Source organism: Oreochromis aureus, linkage group 16 (assembly GCF_013358895.1).
Source record: "Oreochromis aureus strain Israel breed Guangdong linkage group 16, ZZ_aureus, whole genome shotgun sequence".
NCBI classification, from domain to species: Eukaryota; Metazoa; Chordata; class Actinopteri; order Cichliformes; family Cichlidae; genus Oreochromis; species Oreochromis aureus.
Genome location: NC_052957.1, coordinates 18,745,846 through 18,760,027, shown reverse-complemented (window position 1 = coordinate 18,760,027; position 14,182 = coordinate 18,745,846). Strand labels below are relative to the sequence as shown.

General features: G+C 38.5%; 2 protein-coding genes across 2 annotated transcripts; both read left to right on the top strand.

Annotated features, from left to right (window-relative positions):
- The first annotated feature begins 4,695 nt into the window (after nt 1-4,695).
- On the top strand, nt 4,696-6,080 carry LOC116329165 (potassium voltage-gated channel subfamily E member 2-like). Its single transcript, XM_031751143.2, has 2 exons — nt 4,696-4,831; nt 5,472-6,080. The coding sequence occupies exons 1-2, from the start codon at nt 4,802-4,804 to the stop codon at nt 5,802-5,804; spliced, it is 363 nt and encodes a 120-aa protein (XP_031607003.1). The 5' UTR covers nt 4,696-4,801; the 3' UTR covers nt 5,805-6,080.
- Nucleotides 6,081-7,214: 1,134 nt separating this feature from the next.
- On the top strand, nt 7,215-14,050 carry casq2 (calsequestrin 2). Its single transcript, XM_039600356.1, has 11 exons — nt 7,215-7,733; nt 9,360-9,444; nt 9,567-9,667; nt 9,768-9,879; nt 10,284-10,357; nt 10,435-10,565; nt 10,659-10,704; nt 10,782-10,836; nt 11,130-11,230; nt 11,359-11,433; nt 11,530-14,050. The coding sequence occupies exons 1-11, from the start codon at nt 7,497-7,499 to the stop codon at nt 11,752-11,754; spliced, it is 1,242 nt and encodes a 413-aa protein (XP_039456290.1). The 5' UTR covers nt 7,215-7,496; the 3' UTR covers nt 11,755-14,050.
- Nucleotides 14,051-14,182: the final 132 nt, after the last annotated feature.

Below are 14,182 nucleotides of genomic sequence, written 5' to 3'. Positions count from 1 at the left end.
GCAATGAGCTGAGCTAATGAGATAGCTGCAAGTTGTAAGTTGTATCGTGCACCCTTTTAGGTCACGTTGCTATCCAGACACTTTGAAACATCAAAAACGTCTCTGTTGTTCTTTCTTATTGAGGTGACAACGGAAGCAGCCATGTATGCAATGTGCTGTGACCTTTGAAATATACGGCAAACACATAGTCAATGCATTCCTGACGTTCCAAATGCACCGCACCGACTAAACTATGGCGGCATGCCTGGGATTCTGCATTAATCCATGGAATAGGGCTTCAATGGCAAAAGGAAATATTTACCTCTTTTAGAAATAACAGCTGGGAGACTAGTGTCTAGGGCCCCAGCACAATAACTGTGAATCGCTGAAGCCAGCGAGGTCTTTTCCTATCTTTCTGGGTCAAATTGACCCGTGACAACAACATTCTTGATGAGTTACACCTCAACAACACAGCTGCTGATAAAGGGATGCTCAGAGAGAAGCAGCAAGTTATTGATATGATGTGCAAAAAAAAAAAAAAAAGTAGAGCAGGTTAGTTAATACACAACCAGCTAAATCCTTATCAATGCCGGTCAATACTGTATGTCATTATAGAGAGATAAACAATCCTTATCACTCTTCTTACATTAGTATTATCATGGGACAGTAAACTCACTGCAATAACTTCAGGGAAATAGGTGAGAGTGTATGGAAATATTTAAGAGTGTGTAATATTCTAGGCCTTCTTTTTATCTTGGGTAACCCCTCCAGGGTTAGAACTTTACTCTCCTGCCATGTGTTGCATTTCTTTAGTACAGGCACGTGCTGTAATAGAAAAACAGCAATTTTCCATATGGTCAGCACTGTTACCAAAGTCTGCTTGCAATAGAAGTAAAAGCGACACATCATGTTAGCAATTATTGCTAGGCCAAGCAATGTATTTTTCCTTCTGTTAGCATGCCGAGTCATTTGATTGTTAAAAATTAAATTTGTCTAATTTGTGGAATATTAATTTAAGTGATACTATCATCATAATTACTGGACCCCATTACCCAAGAGACATGTATCACACTGTATCTCTAGTTAGACTAGCAAACTGGGTGTCCATCACGTTAAACAGCTTTCATTAATAAAGTGTAGGCTTTTATTTAATTATTTTGTTTTTCATGCTTTATTGTTTCAGGCAGCTGCCCCCTACCGTTCAGCCACTGCAAACCGATGAAGTCGACACTTCTTTATTAATTACAGCATCAGCTTTCCTGTCGACTTGTGGTTTCATTACAGACTGAACTGTTGTGCATCACATGACCAGTATGTACAACATTTTCATTGGTAATCCATTACTGTCTTTAGCTTTTACACAGCTGCCTAACAAACAGTTTTCCATCTGAGGTGCTTGGTTCAGATGCACTCGGCTTAGTGCACGTTTAGAAGCATGCACAGAAAAAAGAAGGGATCCTAAACGCAACAAAGACAGCTTCAAATGAGCAAATAATGGGTCACACACATGCAAGAATGCTTTCTTTTGAGCCAGAATGTAATCAAATCATGTTTTTAGCATCAAAATGAGGACTCAGAAACACAGGGAGATCTCTGTTTTGAACATATTCATGTTATCCTTTGCTTTCTCTGCCCTAACGTGCACTCGCATCCTCATGAAAACACAGTGTGACTGCTATTTTTTACAGTATCTCTTTACAATTGCAAGTCAACAAGATAGGAAGAAGGAATACTAACATAAGAATGTTCATGTGTGGAAAAGTACTGCAGCCCCAAGGTCAGGTGAATCACAGTGGAAAGACATGAAGGATCTGTGTCAAGCAAGTTAAAACATGAGCTACGTCAACATGATTAAAAGGCACAATTGCAATTTGCATGGAGGTTCCCTCTTTCTTAGAAAGGTATTATCTATTGAACTGCTACATACCTGATCAACTGAAAAGACATCAAAGTCTTGACTGTACTTGTCGATGGTTATATAACCATGAACACTGACTCACACAGAATTTGCAAACCAACACATCATGGTAAAATGCTGCCAGGACCCCATGAACACAAACTCTTTTGAGGAAACTGAGTGTGCTTTTTTTGAATGTCATGCTGCAAGTATTGTGACAAAGAAGAATGATCAGAATGTAGTTTTAGTGTGTGTGCAGTTTGGGTGTTTTTTTTCTTTTTGCGTTTCTAAATCTGCATTTCAGATTTTATATAACTTTCAGGACTACCTACACACTATGGTTCACTGCATCCGGTGGCACTGCCCTCTGTTTTGCATATGTCACCCTCGCCCTTGGGGTTTCTTTTGCCGTCCGGTCCTTCCGTGACCACTGACGTTTAATCCAGCCAGACTTGCGATGATGTCAGATGGCCGTTGGTCGTATCAGTCATAGTCCTGCTGTGCGCTTCTTGTTTAAACCCAGGATGAGCTGTACTAATGTTCATAATCTTGTCACACTTAAAATTGACTCAAACGTTTGCCTGTGTTGCCCTTTTTTCGGATCACGTTGTTGCACATTCCACTCATCCTTTTACTAATAATTCAGGGAATCTCAGTTTGTCTGTCTGGCTCTGTAATTAATTTATCTCAGTGTTTTTCGGTCTGCCTCCCTTTAGAAGCCAAAAAACATGTATTCAACACAGCCCTGGATTTCTAGAAAGCACTCAGCACTCCATGTCAGAGGACCCATATCAGTGCAATATTGAGTTTGATATAATCAGAGGTCATTTTAGGGGTTTTCTTAGCTTTCATGTCAGAGTATTGAAGCAGTTTTTCTTCAGTGCTGCTTGATTGTGACCTTATAAATGATTGCCGCACTCCTCTTTGATTCATAAACCCGTTTAGTTGACATGGTTTATAAATAAACCTTTGCTAACTGAGATATCTGCATTTGCTGCCTGTGACAGTAAGTGAGTCTGCAATTTTAGAAATGCATGAACATAAAACACATGAGAATGATGGTATCATAAGTAAGATTTATATAGATTATAAGTTACAATTAAGGATTTAAGGGTAACGATTAATGTCACACTCACTAGTGTTGCATTAAACCTTGCAAGTCAAAAGCTAATCTGTCAACTAGTCTTTAGTTGCTTTGTACTCTAAAGCATTGTTACAACAGGTAATTGATAGTAATATACCACAGACTCTGAGTGACTTATATAATGCCCACCTGCTGTATGTTTGCATTAAGTGCAACAATCAAACTGTTCATATGACTGTATGGTATTTTTTTCCATTCATTTCATACATAAGGTGGGTGAGATAACAACTCTCTCGAGGCTGATGTAGTACTCTTGCCTTTTATTGCGAAAGCATCACATGTGGTCTCCCACTGTCCGTCCATTTCACCACATATTGTGTTGTAAGGAGCTTTCATCAGACTGAGCCAACTGGAAAAATTCACCTGAAAAGTGTCTGAAAACTGACCAGAGTTAAGAGAAACAAAGGAAAAATCCAGGGTCAGCGTGGAGACCCTGAAACATTTGGACTTTTTTTTTTTACTGTGCAAAATCTCCTTTTATCCGATTTGCACATGAAAATTTCCATCAGACATCAGCCTGTAACTTTTCCACGAGGAGAGCATTAGCAGGAGGACCTACATTTGCAAAGCAGATAAGGCTCAGTTTCTATTTTACTTTTAAAGACTCTTTCCCCCCCTTTTTCTTTCTTTTTGGCACACTGGTTGAGGAATTTTGCAAGACATATTCCACAGAATCTCTATCAGGTTACAGACTTACTGTTTTCATCTTTTCTGCTTCTGTTGTCTCTCTCCTTTAGGCTAGAGACACCTCTTTTCAGTGTGTCTCGTTGCACTAATGCTCTTTGTGCATAACCTTCCATATTCCTTAAGTTTTGTGTTTGCAGGGAAGAAAGTCAGCATGCTATCCAACTGCTGGTCCTGCAATGCAAAGCATGAATGATCTGGAAATGATCAGATATAGTGGGAGTCATTCCTTACAGCAATGTGGCTCTGTGGGGCAAAAACACCAGCCTTTCAAACAGTTATAAAGTACGTTATCAAGAATTCCTTTTTACACACAGACACAAAGCTGGACTGTCCTTGAGACAGACAATGGACCTCTTATTGCTCTTGACAGCTTGTACCGGAAAATTTACTTTAAACAAGGACTTCATTTTAATTCCTTGGTTTTTCGCTGAATATGGAGTCAAGCAGTGTTTGCAATCTGATAACAGATATACTGGGGTAATTCATTAAAAAAAAAAAAAAAAAAAAAAAAATATATATATATATATATATATATATATACACACATGTGTATGGCTCTTAAATGTGTTGCATTATGTGTTGCTGCCATCTAGGGTAAGCCTGTTTAAAACTGCTTTAGACTGGCTATCATTCAATTTTATACTGCGCTCCCTCTATGAGGGCAAATGAGGAATTACATTTCAAACAAGTCAGGCCAAAGAAATAACAATAAAATGATGTTATTTCTTTTTATTATACGGTAATTAATGGGCGTATAAATGTGTGTTTTTCACCTTTTAACCACTATCAGCACTCTTATGTCTCAAGTATCCAAAGCAAATATCAACATTTTAATATGCCTTATTCAAGGTCATGCCTCACTATCGCACACACACACACACACACACACACACACACACACACACACACACACACACACACACACACACACACACACACACACACACACACATGAAAGATAAAGACAGCAAATAAAATATAAGCAGCGTTCTGTGAGCTAATTACTTCGTAGGTTACTCTGACCGGCGGTGCTCCTTGTGCTTTCTCCCTGTTTTTCTCTGCTTTCATTCCAAAGTGATTTTCAGATCAGTTCCATGATGTGGCCTTCTCAAACGTGGCAAAAGGTTGGTACAGTAGAAGCTTCAATGTTTATAATCTTTGTCACTCAGTAATGTTAAATTGTTAAATCTATCTCTGTATATTTCAGAGCAAATTTGTCTTCAAGTGACAGTAAATGAAATAAATAAAGGAAAAATAACGCACTGTTACTTGTTGTGTGTTTTTGAGCTCTGAAAACTCATTTTCTCACCTGATAGCAAATGTGTTGTTTTGTGTATTCAAAAGGGCACATGAAGGGTGCATGTTTTAGTTGGTTACCAAGAGAAATGTCATTTTTCTATGCTTTTTCTTTTATAAGCAATTAAAGAAAGAATTTCAGTGTAACAATAAAAAACCTAACATCATGTTAGTTTGATGAGACTTGCAGTGTTTTACATTTTACGCTGATAAAAAACAGTTTAGTACTGTTGACTCAAATCAAATGAATTGAAAGTTCAACTTTGAATGAAAATTGAATTAAAGAATACCCAAGAATATCTTCTTTGCTGTTTTTTCTTTTTTTTCTTTATGTTTTTCTTTATTTTTTTGTGTTTGTGTAATGCACATTTTGGATTTCCAGAATTTAAAGCAAACAAATGAGGCTATAAAATAAATTTTCCATGTTTTTTCAATTTTTGATAAAAATCTTGTGGTTCTTTCGACTAGTTGAGTGAGACTAATTGGTCAAACTTGACCCTTCATCTTGAGACGTCCCTTACCAACGCACTGAGTCACTTCCTGGATAACTGGAGGCGCAATGTGACTGCTGCAGGCAACGCTCTGGACAAGACTCTGGCTGAGGAGAACTTCAGGGACGTGATCTGGTATCTCGCCGTGATGATCGGCATGTTTGCCTTCATTATTGTGGCCATGCTGGTGAGCACAGTCAAATCTAAAAGGAGGGAGCACTCTAACGACCCCTACCACCAATACATCAAGGACGACTGGACTGCTCAAAAACAGCAGGGCGATGTCATAGCTAATTTTGAGGCTAGATAATGAGGGCAAAATGAGGTCACAGCAAATCTCTGCTGTGAAGACCAACAGAAAGTCATATAAAAAAGAGCCATCATTAATCAGCTACCATTACTAATGAGCACAACAGCAGATTTTGTGGTTATTTCCTGATATCCTACTGCTAACCTGTTAGATGAAATTCTGAAAGACTGCTTATATGTAGATGTATAACAATGCAATACTGGAAATGTATTAGGGAAAAAAAATGTAGATTATGACATGTTGCGCTTTGAAGCATATAAAGATTTTGCAGTTTGAGCTCTTGTTTCTTTACTCTTACATATATGCATGCACACAAACATACCTTTAGATAAGACAGAGAGGGAGAGAGAAAGAAATAAAGAAAAAGAAAAGGGGGAGGTACACAGAATGTTTTATTTAGTATTGTGCACAAAAGTTGAGAATTCCTTGCATTGTGTAGCCAGTGCTGCATGTGTCCAGATGGCACCTATTATCTCATTTTCTTTACTAATCTACTCAAATTACAGTCAGTGTTCCCTTGTTGTAAGTAAGTATGGGCTGTGAGTTTCGGGCAGAACTTTACTTGATAAATGGCGCTCTAAAAAAATGTAATTGAAGTATCAGAAGTCTAAAGTTTCCAAAGCAGCAAAAGTGCATAGCGAACATAAAGACATTCTGACATTCATGCACATTTTTCAAAGATTCAGCTTTGTGTAATCACACCTGCACATGCATTCCTGCTGTGCTGCGGCCAAAAGTGCTAAGAAAAGGTCTGTCAGCAGCCCGTACATATTTTGGCCTGAGGTGGGCAGCAGTACCTCTATCCCGAGATCTTACAAGCACCTATAGTACTTCAAGCAGGAGCATGAATGCAAGACACTAGAAGTGTTTCTAATGCTTTTTTGCGGTTTCAGTGGTTATTAAAGATGGAGTTTACTAGCAAAATTGTGTTAAAATCTTTTGAGGTACATTTAGTTATGAGAAGCCAGTGTGACATAACAATTCAATCACATTCCAGCCAAAACAAAAGCTGTTATATTATCAACACACTGGACAGCAGCACAGTGACTGTTCTGTTATTTGCTTGTCCTTTGAGCATCTGTTGCCAGATTCCATTAAAATACACCAACATTTTCCACTGTAGCACCAAGCTCCTTGTGGACTTTTGGTCCTCATCGATATCTCAGAATAGCTAAACCCTCAAATCTCTAGTGCTCAGCGTGCTTGTCCCACATTACTAACTCTCCCAAAGAGACATCACAGTGAGCAAGTACTGTAACTCATTATTAAACCCCGACTGTCATCCTTCGCTATCCTCTGTTCTCAGTTTGCTGTTCTATTTTTAGCATTCAAACAACTGGTCTCCTAAAAATGGGCCTATCCTGCATGAGTAGTGGAAGGGGAGTGCTGCTATGTATGGTATCCACCCCCAGTGTCTTGCAGCCCTTGCAGTACTCCTCTTTCGCCTTTGTGTCTGCAGGCGTGAAGAAGTAATGACGAAAGGAGTTTCTTGGCCCGGAGGATACGTTAAATTTTTGGATTTCTTTGGACATCGGGGGATGCCTGCAAACTGCCACTGACGGACCAGCAATATTTCTATTTCTTACATTTCCTCATCCTTTCATAGGCCTTATAGGTGACCTTTCTGACCGTGCACTTTCTTAATACTGTGAAACTAAATCATACTCTGGGGGTGTGTGGTAACTCTGGACCATGCTCTCCCTGTGGTTGTTTTTGCTCCCCTGCCTAAACTTTGTGCCTCAGGCCCTGTCTGAGAAAGGCCTGGAGTTGCCACAGTATGACGGGAAAGACCGTGTTCTTGATATCAATGACAAGAACTACAAGAAAGCTTTAAAGCAGCACAGCATGCTCTGCCTGTTCTACCATGAGCCCATAGCAGACAGCAAGGAACTGCAAAAACAACACCAGATGACTGAGTTGGTGCTGGAGGTAAAGTATAAGGAAGAAGAAATCAGTGCATGCAGTGCCGAAAAAGATTTGAAAGGTCAGGGTGAAAAGTGCAGATAACTTTAAAGAAAGTTGAGTTAGCACTGAAGGAGATGCAGCACAGAAAGGAAAGCTCATATGATTTGGTGGGGTGACAGTGGTGTGAGACAGAGGGCGCTCATAATCCCATCAAACAGACTCATAAATGACTCTATGTTAGTGCTACAATAAGCAGAGAGGGACCTGGTGAGCTATAAAACTCCACAGCTCTCCATTTTAATCTCTGTATATATGAGCTTCCTCAAGGTCATTGTGTGCACAGAAGTCCAATGAGATGCAGTGCTGCCACTTCAGGTTATTTCAGCCAATTCAGTGTGTGCCTCCTTTTCACAGAAATGCATGAAATTTATTCTACTCGTGATTCTTCTTTGCTGGCAGAAATAGTCCAAGAGCTCATTTATATAATGTTTTTAAGCCACACATCTGAAGGGCGATGCGACCTTCTCTTCTTTGGTATATTAAAGGTATTTATTTGATTGAGTAAGCAGCTGGAGACACGCCTATATAAGAGATTTTAGTCCGTCTGTCTTTGTGAATCCTGTATGAAACTGCTCATTCTACCTGTCTCGTATTACACATGGTGGAGGACATGTTGCTCTTTGAAATGTTAAAGGCAACCTGAGCCCATACGTGCAGTCAGAACAGGTAGGCCATGTGGCTACTCAATAAGGCAAACATGACACCATGCACAGTTTATTTGTAATAGCTGATCACAGTCTACTGGTTTTAAGTAAGAAGCTCAAGTATGCCACATATCAGCTTATTTACCCCCAGTATCTACAATTTGTAGTATCCTGAGGTCTGTCCCCATCATGGACAAAATACATTTACATAAGTCTATTTTTACTTGAGTATATCCAAGTAATGACACTTTGTAATGTCACTATATAACAGGGGAAAATTAAAATATAAATTCCCAGAGACAGGATTAAGTTGTGGCACATTTTGTTTGTGCATGTAAAAGTAAAGAAAGTTGTTGAAATGAACTTTAAGTCAGGGCAGAAGAAAGAGTGCTTTGAAAGACTGGCAACCACAGCTCTCACCCTGTGACAGCTGGGACAGACTCCAGCCTCCTCACAACCCTGAAGTGGAAAAGTAGAAGAAAATGGATGGATGGATGGACATGTGAAATGAAAGTGCTTATATAAGTAGATTTTTCTGCCAAAAGCAGACGTCCTTTAGAAACATGTATTAATTTGACCAATTTTGATTATTAGTTAATCAAAGTATTAGTGAAGCTCATCCACCTTATTTCACACCACAACTGCCAGGCCAATCATACGTATAAACTTACCTGGCTATATTTAGAACAAGGCAGTCTGAATGATTATGTAACCGTATCTCTGTGTGGGCAGCTTGGACACCTCTGTCATATTGCCAACTTTGGTCATGCTGTAAAGCTTCCATTCACAAACAGTCCCATTTAACATTTTAACCCAACCTGCATTACTCTTTCCAGTACTCAGAAGCCAAAATGAAAGTTTCTTTTTGTCTTGCCTATTTACGTGCTATGTGTTAAGTCCTGTTCTTACAATTTAGTCCTCTGTGATGTTTTTGTGTTGGTTGCAGCTTGTAGCTCAGGTTATGGAGGGGAAGGACATCGGGTTTGGAATGGTTGACTCCCACAAAGACGCAAAGATAGCAAAGAAACTGGGTGAGTATTGGTAGTGGTACAGACTTAGTCTTTTATTTAACCTCACAGTCATTTTTGCTAAGAGTTGGACGACTTTAGGTGTTTAAATGAATCTAATGTCTTATCATTTCTTCTGATCGCAGGCTTAGAGGAAGAGGGGAGCATGTATGTTTTTAAGGCTGATAGAGTGATCGAGTTTGATGGTTTGCTTTCTGCTAACACTCTGGCCGAGTTCTTGTTGGATGTAAGTAAACTTGCTTAAGGGCTGATTCCCAGCTGCTTGCACTAATCACCACCAGTCACACCCTACAATCCTCTCCTCTTGCTTTATGTTTTTATTCTAGTTGTTGGAGGAACCAGTGGAAATCATAGGAAATGCTCTGGAGCTGCGAGCTTTTGACAGGATGGAGCAAGACATACGTCTCATTGGTTACTTCAAGAGCGAAGAGTCTGAGCGTGAGTGTGTATATTTGTAAAACTCACCTTGTTAGATGGATCTGTGAAGGACTTTCTGTGGCCCATGGCCTTCATTATAACATGGATTTTTAACCCACTCGTCTCCATGGATTTACAGATCCATTTTTACCGCTAATGCACACGCAGCTGCCACTGCCTGGCCGCCCTTTCACACGCTGTGGAACAACTGAGCGTAGTATAGTTAACTTGCAGATACATCCCATCTGACCAGCTGTGGGAGCAATAAGCTGAGGTCAAAGTTCAGCTATTTCCGCTCCCCGTTGTGGAAATGTCAAGTACCCATCGGACAAAGAAAGGACAAACAGATGTACGTCCAAAAAATAAGAAAAAAACTGTTTAAATAAACTAACTTGTTCTTTGTTCCCCTTTCTTTTTTACCTTAGACTATGAAGCTTTTAAAGAAGCCGCTGAGCAGTTTCAGCCCTACATCAAGTTTTTTGCAACATTTGAGAAATCTGTAAGTTACAAACAAACACATAAGGCAATGAAACACTTGCATGTGTAGTCCTGACAGGTCAGTTTTTGTTGCTGTAGGTGGCCAAAGAGCTGAGTCTGAAGTTAAATGAGGTAGACTTCTATGAGCCCTTCATGGAGGAGCCCATGTCCATCCCAGGCAAACCTCACTCTGAGGAGGAGCTGGTGGAATTTATAACTGAACACAGGCGGTAAAAAAAGACTAATGTCACACTTTGTGACTTTAGTAAAGTATAAAGATATGTTTTCATTCTAACATTGAATGTTTTTTTCTGTGCTGTCAGACCAACACTCCGAAAGCTGCGTGCAGAAGATATGTTTGAGACCTGGGTGAGCAAATTAATCATTTTAATTTTAGTTTTCCCAAACGCTTTAAAGAAATTCACATTTTGGTCTCTTCCTCTCAGGAGGATGATATTGAGGGCATTCACATTGTGGCCTTTGCAGAAGAGGAGGATCCTGGTGAGAGCATATTACATAACGATGGACCGCTGTTTTACTTGAGTGTAAACATGAGATGCTGAGCATATTTGTTGTAGATATGGGAGGCTAAACTATTCAGTCCTCAGGGATTGCTTATGTAAAATGAAAATTGTAAAAGGTATGGAATTTAAAATGAATAAATACATATAAATAAATGTAAATAATGCCCCCAAAACACTGACCATATGTCAGCCTATAGAGGTAGATTTTTTTCAGATTCTCAGAAAGTTTTAGGATGTTTTTTTTAATTTTCTTTTTTCTTTATTTTTTAGATGGTTATGAATTTTTGGAAATCCTAAAAGAGGTGGCCAGAGACAACACTCACCTACCTGAGCTGAGCATCGTCTGGATTGATCCCGATGACTTTCCACTGGTGAGAAGAAAGAGAAGCAGACCAATAAGAGATGAAACAAACACACGCACAAAAAAGGGAAACCTGAAAATATAGATTATGTTCAGGCCTCATGCTCTCTCTCTTTCTGTCCTGCTGACTCAATTCAGTTGATCCCCTACTGGGAGAAGACCTTCAAGGTGGATCTGTTCAGACCACAGATCGGAGTTGTTAATGTTACTGATGTAAGTCCCTGACACCGACGACACATGCTGTGCTCAGTTTTTACGGGCACTGTTTGATCTGTGTGTGTGTGTGTGTGTGTGTGTGTGTGTGAGCAGGCAGACAGTGTGTGGATGGAAATGGATGATGAGGAGGATCTGCCCACGGCTGAGGAGCTGGAGGACTGGATTGAAGACGTGCTCTCTGGCAAAGTTAACACTGAGGATGATGATGATGACGATGATGATGACGATAATGAAGATAATGATGAAGATGACGATGATGAAGATGACGATGATAATGAAGATGATAACGAGGAGGAAGATGATGATGATGATGAGTAATTTACAGTGTTATCTGAGTATCCACTGTTTCTTCTTCAGAGTGTCTAATGTGGATATCAGCGCATCAGCTTTATGCTACAATAAGTTAATTTTTTAAAAAAGGTAATTTTTGCACTTAATGTGTGCCTGCTATTAATATTAAAAAGAAATAATATCCATAAATGTCATTTTTGACTGAGAAGATAACTTTCCCTGTGTCTGGGTTCTACGTGAGGATCTTAGAAAAGATTTTAGAAGAGACAAAGGAACAAAGGGGTGCAGGCTAAAAAACAAACACACATATATACAGCAGGTGAAATAAGTCCCAAACAATCCACCCAACCCACAGATGCAATGAAATCAAACCATAGATGTCCATAAATTAAGTTATGTGTAGCAATGAGTAAGGAATTATGGTATTGCAAACATATTATGTTAATTATGCCAAAAATACACTTCACACGAAAGCAAATTACATGAAATTTCCTTATTCACATACAATAATGCTACTATTGTATGTAAATATGTATGGTTAACAAGTTTGTCAGACCACCTGTCATAAAAGAACAAATATTTTGGAAATATCTCCCTCAAAAAAGTGATTTATTAGGCAGATAACTGATCATAACTAATAATAAAGTTTTTATAACCAAATTTGAGCTGGTAAACGTCTCCTAGGAGAATTTAATCGAATTTAATCGCCATTCAACCCAGTAAAACACATTTTAGGAAAGTAAAGTAACTTTAAGTAACTGGAAAGTAAGTAACTCTAACTAATCTGATATCTGAATCAAAAATAATAACGTGCTTTATGTTTTTTTTTCTGCTTTTATGTAAAGCGGTACAAGAACAATTGTATTTTAGCATTTCAAGTATGAAGCTTGCAGACTCTGGTGGATTAACCATTACAGAAACCTTAAAAAAATATGTTTTGGTAATTACCAACGCTGTTAATTTAGGACAGCTGTGGCATTAACCTTAACTGGGTGGTGGTCTAATAAATTTAAGCATTTTTTACACAAAGAATATTATAAAAATATACACATCTTGCTGCATAATTAATATAATATGAAATCAAAGTAACTGTAAGCCTTAGATGCCACATAAAGGAGCCAGAAGTAGTAGTAGCTTCCATAACTACGTAACTGTAAATGTAGTTAAATCTTTTAAAACTTCACCACCGCACTTATTAATGATCACTACATGGAAGTAGAACAACAATCAAACTCCCTGAAAACATCAGTACAAATATTTATTTGTTCATTTTTATTTTATTTTATTTTTTGTACAAATGTGACTTTGACACCGCTGCATTAATGTTGAATGTTATGCTGTATAAAAGGAGACGGGGGCAACTCACGACCTGTCGGCTGCATCACATTTGGACATTTGGGAAAGCGATCTCTGTGTTTTCTTCTTTTCTGTTTTACTCTGTTTCTTTCTCACACACATATGCTGAAACACACAAACTTGAAAAACCCCACATGTATGCCGAGCACATCCTAAATATGTCAAACCGAGGCACGTGTGTAGTCGTACAAGAGAAGGTATTTACAACCACCAACACCCCTAAAGAGTCCAAAACAAAACTACACCCTCTGTAAGCACAGTAACACTCTTGTAAATATAAATTTACAACACATCAAGCCTTATAAGTAGAAAAAGTTTAAAAAATACACATCAAATATCCTCACTCATTAACAGCCTAGAACAGTGTTCCAGTAGTTGTAGGCAGGTGGCAGTAGTGAGACACCCTGGTGTCCAATACTGGCAGCACAAATACTGATACTGAGTTGAGTTGTTCACAATAAGTTATTACTCTTGTTTTTTTGATTCCTGAATGCTTGCAGCAAGAAATAATGCAAGATTAATTTTGGAGTGGGTGATTTAATTTGTACATTAAGTACTTAATCTTTTGAAATTGCTTCAGAAATCTGATTTTAGGTAATCCTTTAGGTTGTGTGTTGCGTTAAGCTCGTGGCTGATTATCGGACACTGGCCAACAAGATTTACATTACATGGAGCGATGATAATAAACCAAATCGAGATGAAAATCAGGGCCATATGTTCTGAAATAATACAGCAGTGGGTAAAATTTTAACTTGAAATGTGATTTCTATAACCTGTCCAAATAATATTCTGCTGGCTCACACATCGGATCAGCGCACACTGCACACACTTACACATACATAACAAGTATTAAGATATGTTCCTTCCCTAAGTACTGACTGAACTGTCTGTATGCAGTTGTAGTGTAAGTGGCGTTTATTGAAGACTGCAACTGGCAAAATCAAAAATAAATAAATCTTTAAATGCATGAAAATATTTAAAATAAATGGATTTTTTAAATGAATTATGAATGATAACAGTTTTCCAATTTATTTACTTTTGTGTGTCATGTTAACTTTTACTTTTATTAAATACATATTATTTTACATATTATTTCACA